The 26,184-nt window shown below is 43.9% G+C and overlaps 1 protein-coding gene across 5 annotated transcripts in view; it reads right to left on the reverse strand.

The window, feature by feature from the left end:
* The window catches only part of XPO1 (exportin 1), a 555,220-nt gene that overhangs the window by 235,781 nt on the left and 293,255 nt on the right, over nt 1-26,184 (reverse strand). For 4 of the 5 annotated variants that reach the window (XM_033936440.1, XM_033936437.1, XM_033936439.1 and 1 more), the window contains one exon: nt 14,712-14,846. The exons of the other annotated variant lie outside the window; for it this stretch is intronic. In XM_033936440.1, the coding sequence (XP_033792331.1) occupies nt 14,712-14,846 (135 nt within the window). The remainder of the gene's footprint in view (nt 1-14,711; nt 14,847-26,184) is intronic. 5 annotated transcript variants of the gene reach the window in all.

Raw genomic sequence — 26,184 nt, forward strand, 5'->3', positions numbered from 1 at the left:
TAGTCACTCTTCTCTGGACCCTTTCAAGTAGTACTGTGTCCTTCTTTATGTACGGCGACCAGTGCTTCCATCATTGCTTCTAAATCCAGAATTTTGTTTCCCATATTTCGAGGATTAGTATATACTACTTTCCAGACATTGTGCCCTTTTCCCCTCCGTCTAGAGGTATTCAGTGATTTACTTACCTGACGGATTGTACTCAACCGGTGGCTTTGATCACCCTTCCCCATCACTTCTAGTTTAAAACCCTCTTCAGATTAGCTAGCCTGCCATTGAAGACACTTCTTCCCGTCTTTGATAGATGCTGCTCAGCCCTTGGAACATCATCCCATGGTCCAGGAAGCCAAAATGCTCTCAACACCATCCACGTAGCCACACATTCATCTCTAGGATAAATGCTTCTCCAACCTGGCCCTTACCCTTGACAGGGAGGATGGACGAGAATACCACCTGCGTACTCGATTCCTTCACCTTCTCTCCCAGAGCCGCAGTCACTTTTGTTACTTTCACAGGGGTATCTGGCAGTATCATTAGTGCCAATGTAGATGAGCAGCATCAGATAAGTCATCAGGCTTCCGTAATCTGAGTCCAGCTGTCTTCCCTCAGCACAGCCTCTTCTTCCCCACTGCTAGAAATCTTTGACATCTCATGAACCATTTCACTGATGTACCTCTCATTCTCATGGATGCCTTTCAATCTTGCCACCTCCTCTCTCATTTCCTTTACTTCCTTAATGAGGGATTCAAGCTGAAGATAGCTGGCACATGGAACCACTCCGTCTGTTTGGGAAACATTTTCTGTCTGCACAGACAGAAGCTGTAACCTGAGCAGCAGCTTTGGTGACATGATGTTTCCCAGCCATAATGAGGTTGTAGAAGTATTTACACCTGGAAGAAAAAAGAAAGAACAGAAAAATCCTAGCAAAGCGATGCCCTGTTCCTGGTTGGCTGAAGAGCCAAAAAGAGCTCCGCTTTTGGGGGGGGGGGGGGGGAATTAACCTCAAGAGTCTGATCTCTAATAAAGTCCTCAGACTTCAGTCTCAAATTAAGAGGCTGAAACCAGTCACTGGTCTCTCTTCAAGCAGCACTTTTCAGTTAGGGTGAGAGGATTCACACCCTCATGAAATATAGTGCACATGGCCTGAGTTTAAGAGTTTTCTAGGCCTCTTCTCCTACTTACTACTCCCCAAAGTCTCAAAAAAGTCCTAAACAAATCCAAAGAAACCTTTTAGTCAACAGTTCACAGGTTGCTGTGAAAACTATCTTTAATGCCGAGCCTCTACAAACTCTCCTTTAGAACCAGGCTTACTGAGGGACACTAGACTAGCATTCCTCCCCTCAAGGGTCACTGTAGAGTCTGATCGCTAAGAAAGTCCTCAGAGTTCCGTGGCAGTAATATACTCTGCATAACAGTCCTTGCCCGGTTACTGATGAACATAGCAGACACTGTCATTGCCAAATATGGAGATTCAGGTCTCATCACAACACAAGACAGAGTTCTGATGATCTGTTTGAATTCTGGAAGACTTTGTTCCTCAAGAGCCGGGTAGAATTTAGGTAGTAATTTGAGGAAATGGTTAAAATAAGCCGTGAAAATGTAGTTATAATTGAGAATTCTGTTAGCCATCATGGAATTCTGGTATAATCTGCAGCCAAACTTGTCCATGGTACAGCCCTCCATGCCTGGAGGGACCGCAGCCTAAAGCTTAGATGGATGAGCTTTCTTTAAAGAAGATTCCACCACCAAAGACTGATGGGATAATTGAGATTTCTCGAAGCCTTTGCAAGGTACTGTGTGATACCTGGATTCCAGCTTAGATGGAATAGCTGTGATGGAATAAGGAGTTTCCATATTCCTTAAGAAAGTTTTCTTCAATACTGGAGTCATAGGAAGCCTCAAGGTCTCCTTGGCTGGATGAGGCAACTCCATGTCTGCCAAGTATTCAGGTGTATACTTAGAATCAGAGTGGAGATCCAGTTGAAGAACTTTTCCCATGTCGACGACGAACCTGGCAAAAGAGGCAGATTTCGAGGTTGAGGCATCTTCAGAAGAAGGAGTGTGAGACTGAGAAACTACTGAGTAGGAGGGAGAAGCCTCTCTGGAATACTGAGACAGAGGCTCAGAGTCCAGGTGCACAGTGAGTGAGGAAGCTGCACTACCTGCGTGAGAAGGAGTCAGTGAATGTTTACGTTTCAAAACTCTCGATGGTGAAGTTCCCGGGGTTTGAGGAACAGATTGGGTCGAGGCAGGAGGAGAAGGCTCCCTCGGAAACGGTCTCGATAGAGGAGTCCTCGACCTCGATAGACTTCGAGGAGAAGCAGCCGGTGTAATAGCTTTACGAGACTTATGTTTGGATTTGGAAGAAGTCTCAGTAGCCTTGGATAAACGAGGCATAGAAGTCTCAGTATCCAGAGAAGGCGAAGGTTTCTGTTGTAGAGATGTCTCCTGAGGAAGCTTGGAAGCGAGATGCCTCAAATGCCTCGAGTGATGCTTCGGTCGAGGAGAAGGAGACTGTGTCCGAGGAGTAGGTGAAGAATCACTGGATGAGAACCAGTGAGACTTGCCTTTAGGTCAGGGGTCTCAAAGTCCCTCCTTGAGGGCTGCAATCCAGTCAGGTTTTCAGGATTTCCCCAATGAATATGCATGAGATCTATGTGCATGCACTGCTTTCAATGCATATTCATTGGGGAAATCCTGAAAACCCGACTGGATTGCGGCCCTCAAGGAGGGACTTTGAGATCCCTGCTCTAGGTGCTTCCACCGGGGTCTCAAACTGCTGTTCAGGCTGGCTCACAGGAAGCAGGGTCGAGGACGGGAGGAGTTGAGCCATGACCGAGGAAATCTGCGTGGTCAGAATGGCTTTTAACATGTCCTCAAACATGGGCACCGAGACAAAAGGATCAGGTCTTGAAGGTGCAGCAGTGCGCTCCAAGGAAGGCGACCTCGAGGTTGAGTATTCCCGATGCTTGGAGGCACGCATAGCTGGAGGTCTAATCGAGGCAGGTAGGCTGGTAGATATGGCCTGGGATGCCTGTGACTCTGGAGGCTTCTTAGGAGTAGTAACTGAAGGAGAGATAGGAGACTTACCCGTCGGGGTCTTCAGAGGAGCTGCCACTGAGGCCTTCGAGGCTGAAGGAGTCGAGGTCGAGGCCTTGGTGGAGGCAGAAGCTAGAGTCAAGGTCGAGGACTTAGAGGTCGAAGCCGTCCCCGAAGCCGAGACCTTGTCAGTTGGCTGGTCCATCGTGCCAGAAAGTTGAAGGAACTTGGCATGGCGCCGACGAAGGGCCCGAGGTTGGAGGGTAGCACAGCACGAACAAGCGTCGGGACAATGTTCGGGACCCAGACAAACAATACACCGACTATGAGGATTGGTGATTGAAAGGGTCTTGTTGCACTGGCTACACTTTTTGAACCCGGTTAGAGGCCGAGACATAGAACAAACGAAGCCCGATGTACCGAACGAGGTAAATGGCCAGGCCTAGGCCATAAGGCCGCTGCCGGAAGAAAAAGAAAAAATAAAAGGGTTAAAAAAAAAAAAATTGTATAAGAAAGAAAATAACAATAAAATGCGAGCGCAATGACTAATAAAATAACAAAAGCCGTGGTGAGAGAAGGCAACAAAGGCTGCAGAGCTGAAAGAAGAGGACTTCTTGGCTCCACAGAAAACATTGAACTGAGGTTCCTCACAGGAGACGCGCGCCCTAACTTGGGAGGGAATGCACTCGCGCATGCGCAGTGCAGCACTTGGAAGCTCTTACAAAGATCTTTAAGCAAGTCTGCTTTCGAGGCTGTCCGCTGCGGGGCTCCGTTGGTGACGTCACCCACTGTTGAGAATATGCTGCCTGCTTGACCTGGGATAAAGAATGTTTAAAAAGCAGGAAGTCTAGGTCAGTAAGAAGAGTTTGAACTGTAGTCTGAAAAAGACAGGAAGCCAATGAAGTGACTTTAGGTGAGGGGTAATGCGAGTATAGTGGCTCTTCCAGAATAAAAGTCATGCAGCCGAATTCTGGATGGATTGGAAGGGAGCGGGAAGGGAGCAAGATGGCTAAGCAGAAGGCCTAAAAGTACAACATTGTAGTAGTCTAAGCGCGAGGTGATGAGGGTGTGGATAAGTGTTTTGGTAGTGTACTCAAAAGAGGAAGGGTTGGATTTTGGTAATATTATAGAAGAAGAAGTGACAGATTTTAGCGATATGTTGTATCTGGGAAGTGAAGGAGAAAGGAGTCAAAGACGACCCCAAGATTACGAGCAGACAAAACAGGAAGGATGAGAGTGTTGTACACAAACGGAAAATGAGGGATGCAGAGAGGTGAGTTTAGGTGGGAAGATGAGTAGTTCTGTTTTAGCCACATTCAATTTTAGATGGTGGCGAGACATCCAGGTGGCATTGTCGGACACGCAGGTTGAGACTCTGGTGTGGGTTTTAGTAGATATTTGGAGCAGAGAGATAGATATGTGAGTTGTCAGCATAGATGTGATACTGGAAGCCATGGGAGAAGATCAGCGTTCCAAGTGAGCAAGTGTAGATTGAGAAAAGGAGCGGTCAGGACAGAGCCTTGAGGTACACCAATTGATAGCAGGAAGGCTGTGGAGGAGGAACACTATTGCATTGCATTTCTCACTATCCTTCTATCAGTCTGAGGTGTTGTAATCTTTTAACAGCCCCCTTCCAGCTTTTTTTGATACTCCTAGGTATCTTCAAAGCGCTTGCAGAGTTTCAGTACCATGGCTGGTGACACACCTTGACTAATTATGGCTGCAATCTCTTGATAACTGTAGCCTTCTTTTCTTAAAGTTATGGCTGTTGCTCTCTTTTTAGGTGATCAGGCAAGTCTCTTCTGCAAAATTTAGCATACAGCTATAATTTTAGTGTATTGTGACAGGGTAGAATATCTGTCACTGGTCAGTGGAGGGAGCCAGAGTAGTGGAGCACATTGAGCCTGAGAGGAGAGATGCTTTACCTGAGAGCTGCAAGTGTTGCTGGGAGCTGTCCATTCACCCTGAGTGGATTGTGGTGCTGAAAAGAATAGCTCCCAGTACAGAAAGCTCAGAAGGCAAGGAGCTACTTCTGGAGCTGGGTGACCTTCGGGAGAAGGAATGCTGTCCTCTGGTCTAACTCCCGCTAAGCCCTGAAAGCTGGCACTGACAGGGGGCCCAGTGCAGCAGAGTGGCCAGGCTGACCAGTCCAGACAGGGGAGATTAGTGCAGCGGAGAATGGAAGCCTGGTAATGGGAGTGTCTGTGGGGACCTTTACACCGGTGGAGAGATCTGGCCCAATGGTGGGAGGGTCTGCAGGACCTATACACCGGCAGGAAAGAACTAAGGATTAGCTGGAGGACCCTGGAGTCGAGGAAGTGGCTCAGGTTTGACGACCAGTGGTTGGACCGGTGAAGAATACTCCAGGAAAGAAAGTCCTCAGGGCATGAGACTGCGATAAGATGGCTGAGGGGCTGGGAGCCCTCAGTGTATGCAGGATAAGATAATTGAGTGACGGAAGTGCTGGAAGAGTCCAAGGCTGGGGGTAGCCTGGTAGACCCTGCGAGCATTGGCCAGAGTTCTGAGGAGTGTCCAGCGGAGGGACCGGCTGGGATGGTGGCAACCAGCGTGAACGATAAATGGCACCGGAAGCTGCTGAGGATCTGGAGGGCCAATGCAGGGTTAGAAAGGACTCATGAGAAGACCTGGAGACAGAGTCCAGGGAGGATCCAGTGAATGACCAGGAAGGTTGGGAAGACCTGGTCATGGATTTTAGAAGGGAATGAATGTATGATGTATGTCTAACCCTGTGTAAATTGTTGTTTTAACAGAGAACAAGATGCCTGGAAGTGGATATGTGACAGGTATTACCACTCGGCCCATTCACTTGACGATATGTATTTAGACAATTAATATTCAATTAATTCAATTAAATAGCAATTAATGAAAAATATAGCAATTCTAATTTTGTCATATTGCACAACAGGTCTTTAGACAATACCCACAAGCTGTAACAGAGCATCAAAATGAAACACAAACAACCTACAGTATATGCTTAAAAGCTAAGCAATACATATCACAAGAAACACGACCGATTGCTTAGCTTTTTGATGTCAAATCACTAAAGTTATTCCTAACCACAAAATAAACAAAATTACAACAAATATTACAAAGAATATTTATAAGTATCACATGTTGCAGGAATAAATGAGTAACTGGAGCAACTGTTGAATAAAGTTCTGCAATCAAGAAAAATTCAAGTGTTTCCACAATTTTGGCCATATCAGTGTTCTTCAACCTTTTGACACCTATGGATGGCGAAAATTAAAGAATTATTTTGTGGACCGGCGGTTGAAGAACACTGGGCTAAGTCGTGGGCCAGACCCTGCCCTTCTCCACCTTATAATAGTACTAATTGTAACATCATTTTTTCCATTCATTTTTCATATATACACATACACAATATAATCTTATTAACAACACATAATGGTTAACCACAAAATTAAACTACATAAAGCACACTGTATGCTTCTCAACATTCATTCTTATCAGAACACAGATAACCCCTATGCAAATAAGGCCATTATGCCATTATGTTATTTCTTACATAGGACTATTTTACAGCATTTCAATTCTGAAGCATCCAGTGCACCAACATATCTCTAGATCTATAAAATACTGAGTGGAATGGAAAGGGTAGATGTGAATCACTTGTTCACTCTTTCCAAAAATACTAGGACTCAGGGGCATGCAATGAAGCTACGAAGCAGTAGATTTAAAACAAACTGGAGAAAATATTTCTTCACACAATGTGTCATTAAACTCTGAAATTCATTGCCAGAGAATGTAGTGAAATCAGTTAGCTTAGCAGGTTTTAAAAAAGGTTTGGATAAATTCTTAAAAGGGAAGTCCATAGGCCACTATTTAGATGGCTTGGAGAAATCCTCTACTTATTCTTAGTATAAGAAGAATAATTTCTTTTTTATTACTTGGGATCTAGCTAGGTACTTGGGAACTGGGTTGACCACAGTTGGAAACAGGATACTGGGTCTGATAGACCTTCGGTCTGTCAAATATTGCAATTCTTATATATTCTTTTACACATTTTTATTTCTCTCCTCAGATATTAAGGGCTCCTTTTACGAAGCCGTGTTAGCGGTTTAACGCACGTAATAGCGTGCGCTAATTTGTTGGCTGCGCTAGCCGCTACTGCCTCCTCTTGAGCAGTCGGTAGTTTTTCAGCTAGCGTGGGGGTTAGCACGCCCTAAAAAGGTGCGTGCGATAAAGCCGCTAACGCGGCTTCGTAAAAGGAGCCCTAAGATTTTGTTATAATTTTTTTAATGATGATTTGCATATTCAATGTTTAGAAAATCTATACATTTTTATATTTATATATTTATAACATTTTTTTATTGTCATTAGATTTTTATATATCTTTATACATTATATATCTGATCATCCAAGAAAGGATTAGATGAATTCCTGAAGAAAAAAGGGATAGAAGGGTATAGATAGAGATCACTATACAGGTCCTGAATCTGATGGGCCGCTGCGTGAGCGGACTGCTGGGCAGGATGGACCCCTGGTCTGACCCAGCAGAAGCACTGCTTATGTTCTTATTGTAAAAAGTTTGTTCACAAGTATTTTTATATTTTTGTCTAGTCTGAACTCCTGATGCAGGTAAGTTGCTGAAACATGGCCTGTGTCAGGTTCATTACGAGTGCATGAGACATCTATTAAAGACTATTGCCAGCATCTGAAAACTTGGCTCTTCTCCAAAATGCAATGACCTCTCCCTCATCGATTTACTAATTCCCTCTAAACCTGTCTTTCTAAGTCCTTCTACTCTTCATTGTAATTTCTTTCTATACCAATTACTGTAAACCGTGCCGAGCTCTACTTCTGTGGAGATGATGCGGTATACAAACTTAAGGTTTAGTTTAGTTTGAACATCCTGGTCATCTCTGCTCCATGTATATGTACTATCTACTTTTATGACAAAAAAACCCAGCTTTGCCAGGAAATTTTGGGCACATCGGCTTTAAATCTACCTCCTTGTTCAAAACTTTTTATTACCATCTAAGCTTATATAAGGAAAGCAACCACAACTTTATGAAGTAATACTAGATTTGCTTGGGAAACCTAACAGGTTTCTAGAAACTTCAGATTCTGAGCTATTAATGGCCTCCATTATTTGGAAACGTTTGCTTTACTGACTGGCTATTAAAAATTTAATATAAGAATCATTTACAATTGCTTCTTAATAACAAAGTTTGAATTCTGTTTTGGCTATGGAGAAGGTTGGGACTTCTGGGCCTTCAACTGTCAGGCAAGGAGCAAGATTTGTCTGGGAAAAGTGAGAAGGTGGAGGATATCTATACATTTGAGAGTAATAGGACAACAGAATGTTTCTTTTCTTTTTTTTTACATCTAACTTACCAGTACTTGTGCACTTCCCTATTTCTTCATTAGGGTCAACTTTCCATTTCTCAAAGATGTACTTTTTGCTTTCTCTGCCTCTTTCTCCTCACTATTAAACCATGCTGGGAATCATAATTCACCTTCTTTCAATTTTAAATTAGAGAGGTTGCCTGACTTTCAAAAGATCTTTTGAGTATGATCCATGTTTAGAGACCACTCATAGAAACAAGTTGTATGACCTGGCCGGGAGTGGTGGTGGTGAGGGGAGGGTTGGGTATTGGGTTAATGTTTAAAATAAGCTTTGCCATTTGTTTATTATTATCCTTGTGTTCTTAATAAAGATGGAAATTTTTTTAAAAAGTTGAATGACCTGATTCAGCCTTTCTGCTAGACAGTTCTTCCCTGCCACATATATGGCTCTGAGCAACATCTCATGGGATATGGCCCAATTCCACATCCTGACTACCTCCTGCTATAGGAGGTTCAACGTTGTGTCTCTTTGCTTTTTGGTGTACTATACTGCAAACCAGTGGTCTGAATGAAAATAAATTCAGTTGTCTGAATGAGAATAAACTGGTTGGAGAACCAATCTCTGAAAGCCTTTAGCATGTCCAGACTGCTCTTAGCTCCAGGATGTTTATCTGATTGAGTTTATCCTGAGCAGACCAGAGACCTTGAGTTCAAAGCCACATTTACATGATCACATCAATAATCATGTCACTTGAATTTGAGGAACCTGGAAGTCTTTACCACTGGCCAGATTGCAGTAAACTAACTATCAAGACAGAAGGCTCATTGAATTAGTTGTGATATATTTACATCTTGCAAGATCTCCCCTGGAACCATTGGTAAGACCATACCTATTTAAGCTTGTTTCAAATTTGAGGTATGCCAATGGAAGTTACATGGCCTAACATTCTCAGCATCTTCCAAGCTGATTATCTACTGACTTTGGTACACGTCTGTAACTACTGAGATTCTATATGCTGATGAGGAAGAAATGTGCAAGCCTGAGTCATGTCTAGCAGGGCTTTTACCAACTTGAATCACTGAGGCAGGCTTTGTTGGGATTTATGATAACTTATGATGATCCCTAGTAGATCAAGCACCTAAATGGTCATACGAATAGATTCCTCTGATGGGCTCTTGACCAACCAACTGCCTGGGGAGGGGGAGGCACGACACACATACATCCAGTGTCTGCCTAAAGATGCTGAAATGACTGCTAAACACTTTGAAATTACCCTGGCTGCTGCTGCCATGAGAAACAGCAATACATGTTATTAAATAACCTTGACACCATGGCTTCTTGTTGTCCAAAGAAGCGTTCTATGTGTTTCTTGAATCTACCCGAGACACTCCTTGAAGATCACTACCAACAAAAACTGGCCTTACAGCATGGTCACATCTTTTAGAGAAACCTGAGGACAATAGCTCAGATCCTTGAAGGCCAACACATGCCATCCGTTTGTCATGGAGAGCAACTACTCTCACCTGTGACTTCAGTGCCTGAATGCTTTTGGTAGTGTGTTTTTTAAAAATTTATTTTAGGTATTTATATACTCACCTATCAAGGTTATCTAAGAGGCTTACAATCAGGTACTCAAGCATTTTCCCCTATCTGTCCGTGTGAGCGCTCAATCTATCTAACGTACCTGGGGCGATGGAGTATTGAATGACTTGCCCAGGGTCACAAAGAGCAATTCAGGATTTGAAAACACAGCCTCAGGGTATTGAGGTTGCAGCTCTAACCACTAGGTCACTCCACTTTATTTTTTTTTTGGGGGGGGGCAGTCATTGTACCTTGCCCTCTGCTTGAGAACCCATAACATTTTCCTTGACACTGAGATTCTTCTTTGGAGGGGAGGGGTGAACTTGATGTTTGATACTGAGAGAGGTCAAGACTCTCTTGGTTTTGGTGTGCCCCCAATGTCTGGATGCACTTTCTGGAGCCATAAAGTGTGGTACTCCCAACACCAATGTTAATAGGCCAGACTTCTTGGTACCAAAAATCATTTTGTGCTGCTTCTCACAAGTATGATGCCTCTGCGAACAGTTTACATGAAAAGGAATCACAATCAGGTCCCTGTCATTGCAGACACAAGTTATGGGTGTCTGTAATGCAAAGAGTCCTGTTGTGCTGAGTACATGCCTTAAAGTTTTTTGTTGGAACATGCTGAGGAAAAATAGGAACAGTGAAATCAAACTCAATTATAAAAAATGTATTTGGCCAGCTGCCAGTATAAGAAAACTGCAAACTAGAGAATGACACGGGAACAAATTTGTCCCCGTCCCCTTGAGTTTTCTTGCTGTTGCTGTCCCTGCTCCATTCCAGTAAGCTCCGCCTTAACCGTACAAGATTTTAAACTGTTTTGAGGCTTGTGCAGATGAGGATGGAACTTGAAGAAACGGAGCAGTGACAGGAAAAGAACTCACTGGCACAGGATGGGAAAATGAGTTCCCACAAGGCGGGGAAAAATTTGTTCCCATGCCATTCTCTACTGCAAACCACCCCCAAACAATACAACTTAAAAAGTACTGAAAACCCTAATGGAAAACTACTTGGGGATTAAGGTCTAATATGGCTGCAATAGGACTTACAACAGTCCATGCTTGAAGGAAAGCTAACAAGCATGTCTGTAAACTAAACTAAACCAAACCTTAAGTTTGTATACTGCATCATCTCCATAAAGATAGAGCTCGGCACGGTTTACAGGTAAATTCAATAAATGAGGGAAGGACATAATAAGAAATTAGAGGTTATGAAGAGGATAGCTAGCTTTACATTTTAAATAGATAGCTTTACATTTTGGAGAAAAGCCAGATTTTCAGATGCTTTTGGAATAATTGGAATGAGCCTAGGTTCAACAGCGGGGCAGGGAGGTTATTCCAAATCTCAGTGAATTTGAAGAAAAGGGATTTCCCTAATTTACCTGCATACATGACGCCTTTTAACGAGGGGAAAGATAGTTTGAATTTGTGGGCGGATCTGGTAGTATCAGGTCTCAAAGAATTCCAGGATAGTGGAATTAGGGGAGGAAGAATACCATGTAGGATCTTGAATATTAGTTAGGTAAATTTAAAGTGAATCCTAGAAATCACCAGAAGCTAGTGAAGTTTTGACAGAAGTGGGGAAACATTGTCAAATTTGCTTTTACGAAGATCAACCTAGCCGCAGTGTTTTGGATCAGCTGAAGTCTTTGAAGATTTTTATTGGTTAGACTTAAGATAGATGGAATTACAATAGTCCAGTCTGGAAAGAATGATTGATTGTACAAGGACAGCAAAATGTTGTTGGCAGAAGCAGGATCTCACTTTCCTCAACATGTGAAGACTAAAAAAAACATTTTTTTTTTTTTTTTTACCAGAGTTGAGATGATCATTAAAGGAAAGTGTAGAGTCAATAATGATGCCCAAAACTTTGCAACAACTGCAATCATGCAGACATACACAATGTGAGACCAGAAGGTAGTGGAATGAGCGTGGGTAACTGATCTAATTTTGGGCCAAGCCAGAGTAGTTTTGTTTTGGACTCATTCAGCTTCATTTGTACAGAGAAGGCCCAGGATTGGAGTTTCATTATGCAAGCTGTTATATTTTCAGTGAGGTTAGTGAGGTTCGAATCTATCTTGAGAAGGACAAGGATGTCATATGCATATGTAAATAGAGTTTCAGAGGGAGATAGATGGAAGAATTTCAAAGAAGACATATAAATGTTGAAAATAATAGGAGACAGAGGTGATCCCTGGGAAACACCACATAGCGGACTCCAAAGAGAAGACATGGTTCCATTCATGTTAACAGTGTAAGAGCAGGATTGTAAAAATTTTGAGAACCAGTCTAAGACTGTGGAATCAATGCCTATCTCAGAAAGTTATTAAAGTAGGATATCGTGGTAGACAACATCAAAGGCCAAAGATAGATCGAATTGTAGTAGGACAGCAAACTTATTACGAGATTGAAGTTGTTGGATCTTTGAGATTAAAGAGGCCAGCAGGGATTCAGTGCTGAAACTGGGTCTAAAGTCATATTGGCAAGGTAATAGAATGGATAATCTCTCTAAGTAAGATGAGAGCTGAGTGGATATAATAGCCTCGAGCATTTTGGTCAGGAGAGGAATATTTGCTATAGGACGATAGCTGGAAGGGGAGGATGGGTCTAGATCAGCTTTTTTCAGAAGTGGGGTCAGGGCAATGTGTCCCATTTGTACGGAAAATAGGCCAGATAGTAAGGCTGAGTTGATAAGTCTGGTGAGAGATGAAATAGCCTGTGCGGGAATTTTCACATAAAGGTAGGAAGGGAACGGGTCCAGGGCACATTTGCAGGATCTTAATTTGTGGCAGAGTTTAGAGACCTGGGCTTCGGATACATGCTCAAAGACTGTCCAGGATCTGTCTATGAGGATAGGATTAGTGTCGCTGGGCACCAGAGAATTGTAAGTGACTATTGATGGAAAAGAACTTCTTATAGTAGCAACCTTTTCATTGAAGAATTTTGCTAGGTCATCCACTACTAGAGAGGAGGGGAGAATAGAGGAGTCATTTTTAGAGGTTAAGAAGCGCCAGATGTTAAACAATGTGCTGCTCTGGTTATTGGATCTGTACTGCTCAATAGGAAAAATAAAAAATAAAAGAAGAGTGCTCAGATCCCGTGCAACAACTGCAATCATGCAGACATACACAATAGAGAATGACACGGGGACCGTTTACCGCGGATCACCGCAGTAAATCTGCAGGAATGGAGATACTTGCAACTGGTTTACCGCAGGAATGGGGACAAGATTTTTCACTGCCCCGCGGGAATGGGGACAAGACCTTTTACCACCCCGTGGGAGTGGTGAAAAGTCTTACTCCTGTGGTAAAAAAAATTGCACCAGTGTCAGACTCAGCATCTTCTCCCCAGCTCCTCTTGCGCCTATTTTACCTTCAGGAGCCAGCCATGCCACGATGAAGCAGAAGGAACCTAAAACCAAAGCCTGAGACCAATGTGATTTGAAGAATAAAATTACCAGACAACAAAAAGAAAAAAAATAAATGTATTTTATATTTTGTGATTAGAATATTTCAGATTTGAAATATGTATCCTGCTATAGCTGGCATTAGACATAACTGGGGACCGCAAAGTCCAGGCTGTGCTTCTTTAGCTTCCAGCTGGCCTAGGGCTCTCTCTCCGACCTGGGGGCAGTTGCCCCAGTTGCACTCCCCTAACATTATTCTTGCCATGTGTGACTAAAGTATTCTGTTAGCTTGATTTTTCTATGTAGCATTCTGTAGTAATTTGGTTTGTTCAGTTTTCACAATAGTGGAGGGGATATTTGTGAAAGGGAGGGGTTTTGTTGAACCTTGCTCTTTTTATTTGTGTTTATAAAATGACAATTGTCAGAGAAGAAGCTTCCATCCACACACATGCGACTGCAGGGCGGCACAGGCAGGCTTTGCTGGCATCAGTTTCTTTTCTAAAGTGCAAAGAAGGTAAGGGGGAGGGAGGGAGATAGATTTGGCAAGAGGGCCGTGTGAGCGATCGGTGACCACGCGCCTTCCTTCCCTTAAGTTTCTTTACACTGCGAAGGTAAGGGGGAGGGTGGGAGATTCTCGGGCCGCTGAAGGGCGGTGAGGTGGCGAGGGAAGGGTGGTTGCTGCGGGGACGGGGCGGTGAAGGGGTCGGCGGTCCAGTGACAGGGCAGTGATGGGGACAGATTTTTTCCCCCCTGTCATTCTCTAATACACAACTGCAATGCACTGATTCAAAAAGCTACTGAGAAGCATTCCTGCAAGGCTCAATCAGAAGATTTCTCCAAGGGCAAGCAGGCAGCTATTTTTCTGGACAGCCAACAAAAGAAATCACAACTAGAAAAACCATTCCTGTTAACTACAAAAATAATTTTTGGTTTAAATAGGAAAGAGAAAAAGAAAAAGAATCTTATCAACTATCAATAAGTAAAATATTTACTAAATGCTATGTACTATTTTTTCCCTCTTTTAACTGCTCTTGGAATTACAATTTCACTATAAATTTTAACAAGAAGAGAAGGCCTTGAGCACCAAGAAGTGCTCAGCCTCCTATAAATGCCATATTTAAAATGACTCAACAATGCTAACAATCTAAGGGCTCCTTTTACAAAGCAGCAGTAGAAGCTTCCACTGTGAGCTGGCGAGGTAAATGCTCCAATTCTATGTGTTGGAGCATTTACCTTGCTATCTCACAGTAGAAACCTCTATCATGGCTTTGTAAAAGCCAGCGCAAGTTATAAATCTACTTGCAAACCTGCTCTTTATAAACTGTAGAGACATGTGATCAAATGTATTATTTCTTACTTTTGTTGCCTGTTGAATTATACTATCCCATACTTGGTTGGGAAGCAACATATATTTTTCTATTAAATGTTCTTGAACGGTCTGGTCTGTCTGTGCACCAATCATGTAACCCACAGCCTCATAAAATGTGTGAACCTAATAAAAAAAATACACAAAACATTTTTCAAAGTATATCCATTTATGAATTACTACATTCAACTAACATATCAATTTGTTAAACTTTTACATTCATTTGTAGACAAAACTTTTGTGACAGAAGTGTGTTCAACAATCTGAATTTTAAAAGTTGTGAAAAATTAAGCTTTGCTTATGCAAAGAGATAGGTAACAACATAAAAACAAATGAAAGATTAGGTTCTTACCTGGATAATCTTCTTTCTGTTAATCTTCATAGGAGTCCGTATGTTAGGTTATCAATCCCAAGCCGTGATCTGGCTTTGCAGAAGTGTGCCACTCACAGCTTTCAGTTCTAGCGGAGTTTAGTACCCCCTTCAGGTTGTACCAAAGCAATCGATCTCCACTGAATAGAAAACAAGGGGTACTGGGAACTTCCCTACAATCATACATATCTGTTCTGCAACTTATAAAAAGAAGAATTATTAACAAGCATTTATAACATAGCAACAAATAGTGAATCAACCTGCTGTATGCAATAAGCACTAACATCAAAGAAGCTAGGAGCTCAACAAGTCACTTATATAAGATTTCTTTATGCTCAGCCATCTAACTGGCAGGAGAACTATTCCAGTTCTGGAATTTAGGCAGATAGCAGGCGAATAAGAATATTGAGGGCAGGCTGTACAGAGTAATGTGAAAATCAACAGCGAATATTATTCAGGTAAGAACCTGATCTTTCATTCTATTATATCTATATAGGAGTATGTATGTTAGGTGAAATACCAAAGCAATGGCTGACGTCTAGGGTGGGACAGAGGAGCCTGCCCACATGATCGAGAATCCAAAGGTGTCGCCATCTCAAGCCACGACATCCACTCTGTAAAACCTCATAACGGTATGAAAAAAAGATCAAGGAGCTACTCTACAAATCTTTGCAGAAAGAACTGCCTGAGACTCTACCCATGAAGATGTGACACTCCTAGTCGAGTGCATTTTAAGAGAAACCAGCAGCTGTTTGCCAAAGGTGACATGCCGATAAAATTGCCACGCAAATCCATCTGGTTAAAGAAGCTTTAGACATCGGTCTGCCCCATTTAGTCATTGGTCTTTTCAAGAAAGTGAATAAAATTCTTATGCCCATCCAGTTTCTGTAAAATCCTATCCTGCTTACCCAAGTCTGTGGGATGAAAAGCAGGCCGACAAAAATCTTGGTTGATGTGGAAATCGGATACAACCTTTGGAGGGTTGAAGGAACAGTATGGAGAGTTACTCCACCCTCTGTGATCCTGAGAAAGGGCTCTCTGCATGAAAGAGTTTGCAATTCTGATAGTAATATGAGACGATCGCCACCAGGAACACTGTCTTCACCGTGAGATCCAAGATGAATGCCTCCTGCAGTGACTCATACGGAGCTTTAGTGAGACCCTTTAGAATGATGTTAAGATTCTAGGACGGAAAAGGTTCACACAGTGGAGGCTGCAACTTGAGCACCTCTTAGAAATCTGGTCACATCTGGATGAGCTGCCAGTGAAACTTTACCTCTGTGCACCTGAAAGCAAGAGAGGCCTGCCATTTGAACTCTGAGGGATGCCACTGCAAGTCCTTTTTCAAGCAGGCCTGCAGAAAGGCAAGGATAACCGACTGTAGCGGCTCCATCCAATAGCTTTCACACCACTGTTGATAAACTTGCCAGGCCTTGGCATAGGGCACCATTGTGGAAGGCTTTTCAACTTGAAGTAGAGTCGCAATAACTATGTCCGAATAGCCCTTGCAAACTAGGATCATGCGATCAAGAGACATGCTGTAAGACCAAAGCACTCTGGATTCTCCATGGGAACTGGTCTCTGACTGAGAAGCTCTGGATGAACCGGGAGCTTGAGGCCCCTGTCTTTTTGAAGATGTACTATGTCTGCATACCACGGTCGGCGAGGTCAGTCTAGGGCAACAAGAATCACGAGTACTGGATGAGTCGCAATCTTGCAGATGATGCAGCCCACCATGGGATATGGTGGGAAGATATAAAGGAGATCCTTTATGGGCTAGGGCTGAACTAACGTGTTCACCCCTAAGCTTCCCGAATCTTCTCTTCGACTAAAGTGCCTCACTTTTAACGTTCTTGGTAAAAGCCATCAAATGCATTACTGATCTGGTCCAGCAAAGCACAATGAGTTTGAACGCCCTTTGGGGGAGAGACTCCATTCCCCCGAGTCTAGAGACTGCTGGCTGAGAAAGTTGGCCTGAATATTTTACACTCTGGTTATGTGGGCTACGGAAAGGGCATGTAGATGGGTTTCTGCCCACTAGGACAGCATCTGATCCTCTAGATCAGTGTTCTTCAACCACCGGTCCATGGACCAGTGCCGGTCCACAGAAATTTCCTGCCAGTCCACAGGGCCAGCACGTGCATCAGGCCCAAAACAGTGTTCTTCAACCGCCGGTCCACGGTGCGATCAATGCAGCATTATCTTCAAGCCAGCTCCCTCTTCCTAACTGATTCAGTGCACAAAGCCACGGTCAGTGGCTCCTACGTGCATCCTGCGCCTGAACCTGAAGCCTTCTCTCTGACGTTGCAACGTCAGAGGGAAGGCTTCCAGATGAAGCACGGGACGTGCAAGGTGCAATTAGTACTATTATGGGGGCAGGGTCTGGGGTGGAGATGGGCAGGGTCTCACCCATGACTTAGCCCAGTGTTCTCACCACAGACCGATGCCGGTCCACAGAATAATTCTTTTATTTCTGCCGGTCCATAGGTGTAAAAACACTGCTTTAGATGTAAGGGAGCATGTTTGGGGCCTGTCTGTTCACATACGCTGCTGTTGTGGCACTGACAGAGAACACTCTGACTGCTTTTCCATCCAGGACCATTTCCAGAGTTTCAATGTATGTATGTATGTATGTTCAGTTTGTTTGATATATCGCTTTTCCTTATAATTACTGTCGGATCAAGGCAGTTAACACTAGGTGCTTAAAACTTCCCCATCTGTCCAAAAAGGCTCACAATCTAACTAAAGCACCATATTAAACATGCTAGCTGAATGGCTTGGAGCTCCAGATGGTTTATGGATTACCTTTTCTAATGGCTCTGAACTGAGCGGCCCTCGCAATGGGTTCCCAACTGAACAGGCTGGCATCGGTCCTGACAGTCACCCACATGATTCAAAGAGCCATAACCTTTGAGATGTTCCTCACGGTTCCTGTCCAGGGGAGTTGTATCTTTATAAAATTACACCGAGAGAGCCATCAAGACAAAAGCATTCTGGAGAGGTCACATATGCATCCTGGCCCAGTGAACAACCTCCAGGAAGGCTGCCATTGAGATCAGCACCTGAAGGTAATGCCAGGCTATAGGAATCAACATACCTATGAGCTCTAAGATTTGTTTCCTGAGTTTCTGTTCGTGTGGCTCAGGAAGAAAGACGTGGCCCTTTGCAGTGTCAAAATGAATCCCCAGATAATCCAAACCCTTGGTTGGTTCTATATGGCTCTTCTAGACTATCCAACCCAACAGCTGTAGCAGATCCAGTACCTGCAGCACTGCCCACTCTGAATACAACTTGGATGGAGCTCTGATCAGCCACTGTCCAGATAGGGGAGCACCCAGATGAACCGCAACCACCACCATTACCTTGGTGAAAGTGCTGAAGGCTGTTGCCAATCCAAACGGGAAAGCCGCAAACTGGAAATATTCCTGAAGTACATGAAACCTATATTTTCTATGGTCCAGAAAAATGGGAATATGCAGGTACACCTCCATCAGATCTAGAGAGGTGAGAAGCTACCCCAGAGCCACTGCTGCGGAAGGAATTTCCCTCTGGAGTCATTCTAGACATGTGGGACATACAAAATAAGTCTCAAACTCCTAGGACTTGCTGACTGCGCTGACCCTCAAGACAGGATCCAAAGCAGAGTCCTGTCTTGCTGCCACATCCACTCTGTAAAATTTGGCAAACGTGTGCACAGTGCACCAAGTAGCTGCTCTACAAATCTCCTCAGGGGAGATCGCCCTAGTCTCGGTCCACGAGGAGACCATACTCTTGGTAGAATGTGCCTTAACAGAAACAGAAGACTGTTTATCGCAAAGAATGAAGGCTGACTAAATGGCCTTACAGATTCATCTGGCAATAGTGGCCTTGGAAGCAGAAGTGCCTCGCTTAGAAGAATGAGTCAGCACAAACAGATGGTCAGCAAGGCAAAATTCATTTGTGACCTCCAGAAAATGCAGAACTCTGTGCACATCCAACTTCTTCAAAATATGGTCCTGCTTCATAGACCCAATAGGTTGAAACATGGCATGCCAGCACTACCTTCGACAGAAGCAAAGGAACCGTGCGGAGAGAGATCGCAGTCTCTGAAATCCTCAAGAAAGGTTCTCTACAAGACAGAACATAGACCAGAGAAACTGCCTTTAGCGTGATGTCCTTGAGAGAAGCATTCTTCAGAGGCTCAAATGGAGGCTTGGTGATGCCAGAAAGAACAAAGTTAATGTCCCACGAAGGAATAGTAGTTTAACTGGTGGGCTAATATGAACAGCACCATACAGAAATCTGGCCACATTAGGGTGACACGCAAGCAAAGGACTACGGTCCCTTATCAAGGCCCGCACCACTGAAACTAGAGCAGAATATGGCTCCACACATTCTTGGTTGCACCAATGTTGGAAAGTCATGCCTTAGCATAGGTAGAGACAGTAGTCAACTCAGATTTCAGAAGAGTATAAATGACTACCTCAGAATATCCTTTGTGCTTCGCGCTCAATATGGCATGTAAGAGCAAAGCAATCTGGATCTTCCATGAAGACTGGACCCTGAGAGAGGAGGTTTGGGAGAGCCCCACAGGAGTCTACAAACCAATTTGTCAGAGGCCGGGCAAATTCCAGTTTGTAGCAGACCGGGAGGTGGAAGGCTGGATATGCCTGGAGCCAGAGAACCCTTGCCTGTAGCCCTGGAAAAATCTCTGAGATGTGGCACCATAATATGGTGGGAACACCTGGAGCTATGAAAATTAAAGTGTTCTACCCTCTAGAGGTTCTGAGTCTGCTATCAAACAGAGTTAGGGCGACGGTCCACCACAGAATTCATAAGGTCATCTAGACTTTTGCCAAATAGCTGCCCTTTAAAAGGAAGCTGCACAAGAATAACTTTAGAGGTGGAATCACTTCCCCGTTGTCTGATCCAGAGCATTCTGTGAGCAGAAATCTAATACACCGACACCTTATCCAAGACTCGCACAAGGTCATACAGTGCATCAGCTACATAATCTGCTCCAGCTAAAAGAAGCTCAGGAGGCTCCAGCAAGCACGTGTGATAAAGGATGCCACCAAGGCAGCTTTTACTCCCAAAGTCGCTGCCTCAAGAGTTTTCTGAAAACCACATCCACACAGTGGTCTTGCATGTCCTTAAGCATCACATGACCCTCACTGGGAAGGGATGTGTGCTTAGTCACACAGAGTCCACTTTAGGTTGACTAAAAAGCTGCTAGCACTCCTGTTGCATAGGGTGCAGATGGGACATAGCTCTCACCACCCTGAGCACTTTCTAGAGGAGGCAGAAGGAACCGGCTAAGGGACTAAATTCAACTCTTGCAGTCTCTATGATATGAGATCTGACAAAGCAGCAGACTTAAATAAACACAGAACCGTGGGATCATCCCCAGATTCAAAATCCATAGGATCTGAAGATCTAACATACTGTCCCAAGTCCCCTGACACGGGAAAAGCATCCCCAGAATACAAGGGGTCTGCAAGCTGATCCTCATCATAAACTTTGCCGAAATCAGGGTTGGCTAACTCAGGAACAACGGCTGATTGAGAAGAGGACCTGATTGAGAAGAGGATGTGCCTGAAGAGGCAAAACCACTGAAAGATAAGCCCGAGGCGGAGCAAGACTGCTCAGGGGAAGAATGGCTATCTTGAAATGCATTCCACAAATATTTCATAAATTATGAGAAGGCCTTCGGTCTCTGGGGAGTAGAGTCACCTTAAATGACTTGACCTTGCATTTCTTGAACTGCCATGTCCTTTTGTGTGGAACATTCAGTCTTACTGAGCCCTGAAAAAGAAATAGCTGTTTTGTCACCTGCTTAGGCAGGGGAGAGGTTAAGCATGGTGCTGCTGACTTTCCCAGCTGTGCCACAAGGCACAAGGTCACTCAGGAGGCACTAACTGCTCAATCCTGTCAAGGATTTGAAGTCAAAGAGTCCATGGATTCCCATCCCAACAAGTTTGAGGCAAAAACTGAAGTTTTGGAAGAGCAGGGAGCTTAAAAAAAAAAAAAAAAAGATTGCTAGAATATAAGATGGCCAATGTAAAGAAATTTGTGCCAAAATAGCAATATTTTTCACTGAAAGAAAAGTACAAAAATGGCGATTTTAGGATTTTTCAGGTGAGGGAACACAGGGCGACATGCAGAAACCTCTAAAAATTCAGACCCTACCCCTGCCCCCCTCACACATACACAATCCGCCTTACTCATTGCTGCAGCCTGTCTGAGATCTCTTACAGAAGCTTAAATCAGAAAAGTTTAAAAATAGCAATTTTAGGGTTTGTTTTTTTTAGGAGGGGGAACCCAGGGGAACATGCAGAAACACTGAAAACATCGAAATCCAAACTCCCCCATGATCCATCTCACAGGCTGAAAACCCGTGTACTCACTGTGACCTGGGCTGAGATATCAGAAAGAGTACTGTAGCCTGCCTCAGCTCTGAAACAGTAGCTGGATCAGAGATTCACTGCTTCAAAGCTGATCAGAAACAGTGCCTGATGTACCTGCAGACCAACGGATTCGCTAAGAGAAAGGGTGGAGGTGAAAATGCAGTTGGTGTCCTGCGAGCCACTGCTGAGCCACCAAAGGATGACTAAAAGCCTGAGCTCAATCCCCTGCTAAACAGAAGGTGAGGAAAAAGCGGGGATGACCCCGAACACCAAAGAAACAAATGCAGGCTGGCTAACAGACAGTACCAGGGATTGGCCTGTCATGGAGTTTTGCATGTTCTCTGCATAGGCAGAGCTGAAGAAACGCTCCGAGCAGAAAGAAAACTCTGAAAAGAGATGAAAAAACACTAAAGAAAATAAGAAAAAGGGAAAGCAGAACAAAATCACTCCTTCAGGCTCGCGTGCACAAGGAAAAACTACAGGTTGCAATACAGCTCCCAGTGAAGTACAGGAGGGTCAGAGAAAAAATTCTAGACTGGATTCCTTCTGCAGATGGCTCATGGCCATTGAGAGATAACCTGCCTATTGCAGTGGAATAAATCATTAGGCCAACAAGTCTATTTTCAGCTATAAGTAAAAGATTGTATTTTAACTTCTATGTACATTTGCTCACAATTCAGTTTAGATGGAAAATTAATATAAATTCTGTAATTGCATTTCTAGTGCAAAAGGCAAGAAATTCTAGACAGCTAGGTTATGTTTCTATGGCCGCATGCCTATGCAGAAAGAATCCACTCCAGATATTCTCTGTGTATCTCCTGTACTTCATTGGGACTGATAGGGAAAATGCTTGAAGTATCTGTATGTAAACCGCTGAGTGTAGTTGTAAAAGTACAAAAAGGTGGTATATAAGTCCTAATCCCTTTCCCTTATTAGCTCTACCTACAGTTTTTTCCTTCTGCACATGTGCCTGCAGGAGTATGTTGTTCTGCTCTCTCTATTTTATTCGGTGTCTTTTTCGTTCCCTTTTCAGGATTTTTGGCACTCAGATTTTTCAGCTCTGCTTGCATTGAGATCACACAGACTTTGGTCTGCAGCTATTAGGCCAATCCCTTGTGGTATCTGGTAGCTAGCCTACATCTGCTTCATAAGAGCTTGGAGCCATCCCCAATTTCTCCTTTTTGGTGGTCCTTTGGTTTGTGCATAAGCTATTGTGCCTACCTTAGAGACTCTGCAGTATCTCACAGGTTTCAGGCTGCGCTTTCACGCTTCTGCCCGTCAATGAGCGCGCCCATCACAGGAGTGGAGGTGCAGTCAGGCAGTGAGTCTGACAAGATCAAATATATGCGTTTAACAGGCATTCCCAGCATGAGGCAGTGAATCTCTGATCCAGCTACTGTTTCAGAGCTGAGGCAGGCTGCAGTACTCTCTCTGATATCTAAGCACAGGCCAGTGAGTACACAGGTTGTCAGCCTGTGAGATGGATCAAGGGAGGTTTGGAATTCAATGTTTTCAGTGTTTCTGCATGTTCCCCTGGGTTCCCCCTCCTAAAAAAAAACACCTAAAATTGCTGTTTTTAAACTTTTCTGTGTGTAAAAATACTGTGTTTTTGGCACAAATTTCTTAGTGATGGCCATCTTGGATATTAGCTATCTTTTTTCCCAAAAGCTCCCTGCTTTTTTATTTTGCAGGTTTTTTTTGCATCAGAACTTGTTGGGATGGAGTCCTTGGGCTCTCCTAATATGAATTCATGCCAGGTTTGCACAACTTTAGCGCTTGTGGAGCATCCTTTTACCACATGTGTGTGGCGCTGCCAGGATGGACAACATTACAAAGCTTAGCCTCTTCCTCATTTAAGCAGTATCTAAATGCTCAGTTAGCTTGGTGGGGTGGCCTTCTTTATTTTCAGGGCTCATCACAGCGGATAATTCTGTGCATCAGGCCATGGATCCTCCGCAGCCTCAGAAATGCAAGGGAAAGTTATCTAGGGGCGGACTCTGCACCCCAAGAGCCGTAGGCCATATCAGATTTTATGAAATATTTGTGGCATGAGTTTCATGCCAAGCGATCTTCCCTTGCGCAGTCCCACTCTGCATCAGATATGCCTCTAAGTGGAGATGCTTCTATGGACTCAACATCTTTTCAGTTGACCACTGTCCCAGCGCTGCCTGATCCGGATGATGACCAGCTTGCGGATCCCTTAATTTACAGGTGTAGCGCTCCCCAGATCGGGGGATCTGGGTCTGTTTTCTGGCTTGGCTGAGCCCTCTATAGCATTTGAGCCAGGGTATGATCCAATGGTACTTTGTTTAAGTCTAAGGTTTTGCCAGATCATATTTCGGAGTCCTTAAATGAGCTGAATTCCTTATAATAATAATCCCTGATTAACAAATGATTATATTATCACCCAGGTAACTTTTCAATCCTTTACCTTTATCACAAATGATTCCTATCTAATTCCCAAGCTAATAAAAGTAATTTCCGTATGCTCACCCTTAATTAGCCTCTCCGGCACAATTAGGTGGAAGAGAAAACTTCTTGTCAGCTGGAAGACGTCAGGAATACCGTTGTAAAAGTTACACGTGTTGAAAATCCTTGATGAGGCTATAAATCATCAGCAATAAGTTCCGTTTATCTGTGCTAAGTTCAGAACAGTTTTTAAATGTCTGAATTTCTATCTCTTAGGCAGAGAATCACACGAGGTAGCTTACAGGTCTAATTATTGAAAGAAAAAAGTTTACAATTAGAACATCTGTGAGCAGATCTGAGCTTCCCCGGACCTTATCACAGACTAACTAATTAATAATTAATTAGCACCTTTCTTTTCTTGAATCTCATCAGATGACTTCCTCGGACCAATCCAGAAACAGAACTTGATGAATAGCCTTTCTGTATAAAGTATCATATATGCTGGAAGACCCAGGGCCATTAGACAGATAAGAACAGAATAATTTCTTCAAGATTCACACTGTGCCATTATTAAAGCACAGATGAATGCCCTTGAATAGCAACATTCGGGTACATCCCCATAATGCATCAGGCAGAAACAGCAAAGCTGTGTACTTCTTACTTCTTGCAAAATTCATGCTTGAAAGTTGCTTGCAGAGAGAGATTCTTGAAACAATGGTTCAGGCTTGATGACATCATAGAGGCCTAACCTTCAGGTGTGAATACGGAAATATCCCTACAACTCACAATCTACAATTTTGCCCTGGCACTCTGATATGAACGCTTTAGTCTCGGAGCAATATGACTCTCCAGAAATCACGTTTAAGATTGCCAGAGCCATGCCACCTTTGTTTCATCTAGCACTGGACTGCCAGCAGATTCTGGGTTAGCCTAGGGTGGATTCATAAGCTGTGCAAGTGATTAAGCGCACCTCTCATCCTAGTGAGGGTGGTGTGGTGCTTAAAGATATGCAGGATCGCTGGGTGGATGTAGTCCTCCGGAGGCTTTTTGATGCAGCTGCCCTGGGCATTAAGGCTGCTTCGGCAGCGTTTCTCATACGCACCTGTCTGTCCCAGCTCTGCACATTGGAGAATGAGGCTCCTCAACTTCTTTTGGCTGGGGGAGCTTATGCTGCCGATGCCTTATATCAGGGGTAGGGAACTCCGGTCCTTGAGGGCCGTAATCCAGTCAGGTTTTCAGGATTTCCCCAATGAATATGCATGAGATCTATTTGCATGCACTGTTTTCAATGCATATTCATTGGGAAAATCCTGAAAACCCGACTGAATTACGGCCCTCGAGGATCGGAGTTCCCCACCCCTGCCTTATATGATATGATGCGAGTGCTTGTCAAGGTATCAACATACTCCATTTCAGCTCGCAGGATGCTCTGGATCAGGCAATGGGCTGGAGATTCCACTTCTAAAGCTAATTTGGCTAGACTCACTTTAAAAGGCAAAGGACTGGACTACTTAATGAATTCGGTGGTGGACTGTTGCCCTAAATCCTTGCCTGATAGCAGACCCAGGTCCTCAAGGGAGTTTGGGCACTCTAATTTTCATGATTCCAGGTGTTCCCGCCCGTATGCAAGTGTCACGACTCCGAGGTATTCCCAGGGCTCCCGGCAACAGTTCTCCAGCTACAGGTGTAATTAGACTTCTGCCCGTCCCGTGCCCTCCGCCAAAAAGGCTCAATGACGCCAGGGCGAGGGTCCACCTCTATAAATTAGGGACAGATTCATGGATTTTCTATCAGCTTGGGTTCGTATTACATCCAACCAGTAGGTCCTGGACATTATTCGGTCGGGCTACAAGTTGGAAATTGCTCAGGTGCTGATGGATTGGTTTGTGGACTCTCCTGCGGGGTGGCCAGACAAGGCATTCAAGATTCAAGCCACTGTTCAACGCTTGCTTGATATTCAAGCTAGAGAGCTGGTACTGCCCGACCTCTCAATATATTTTATCATGTCAAAGAAAAGCTCCGAAGATTGGAGGCCAATTCTGGATCTTCAGAAAGTCAATGCGGCTCTTAAGATTCTGCATGGAGAAGGGGTGATTGGTAATAGCAGCGGTGGCCCTGGGAGAGTTCCTTGCCTCTCTGGATCTCATAGAGGATTATTTGCACATTCTAATCTTTCCGTCTCACTGCAAATTTCTATGCTTCCATGTTACCAGTTCTAAGCCCTGCCTTTTGGGCTAGCTACGTTTCCCCATACCTTCACCAAAGTAATGGTTTGTCATGGCAGCTTTCTTGCAGAAGA

This window comes from Geotrypetes seraphini, chromosome 3 (assembly GCF_902459505.1).
Source record: "Geotrypetes seraphini chromosome 3, aGeoSer1.1, whole genome shotgun sequence".
Lineage (NCBI taxonomy): Eukaryota > Metazoa > Chordata > Amphibia > Gymnophiona > Dermophiidae > Geotrypetes > Geotrypetes seraphini.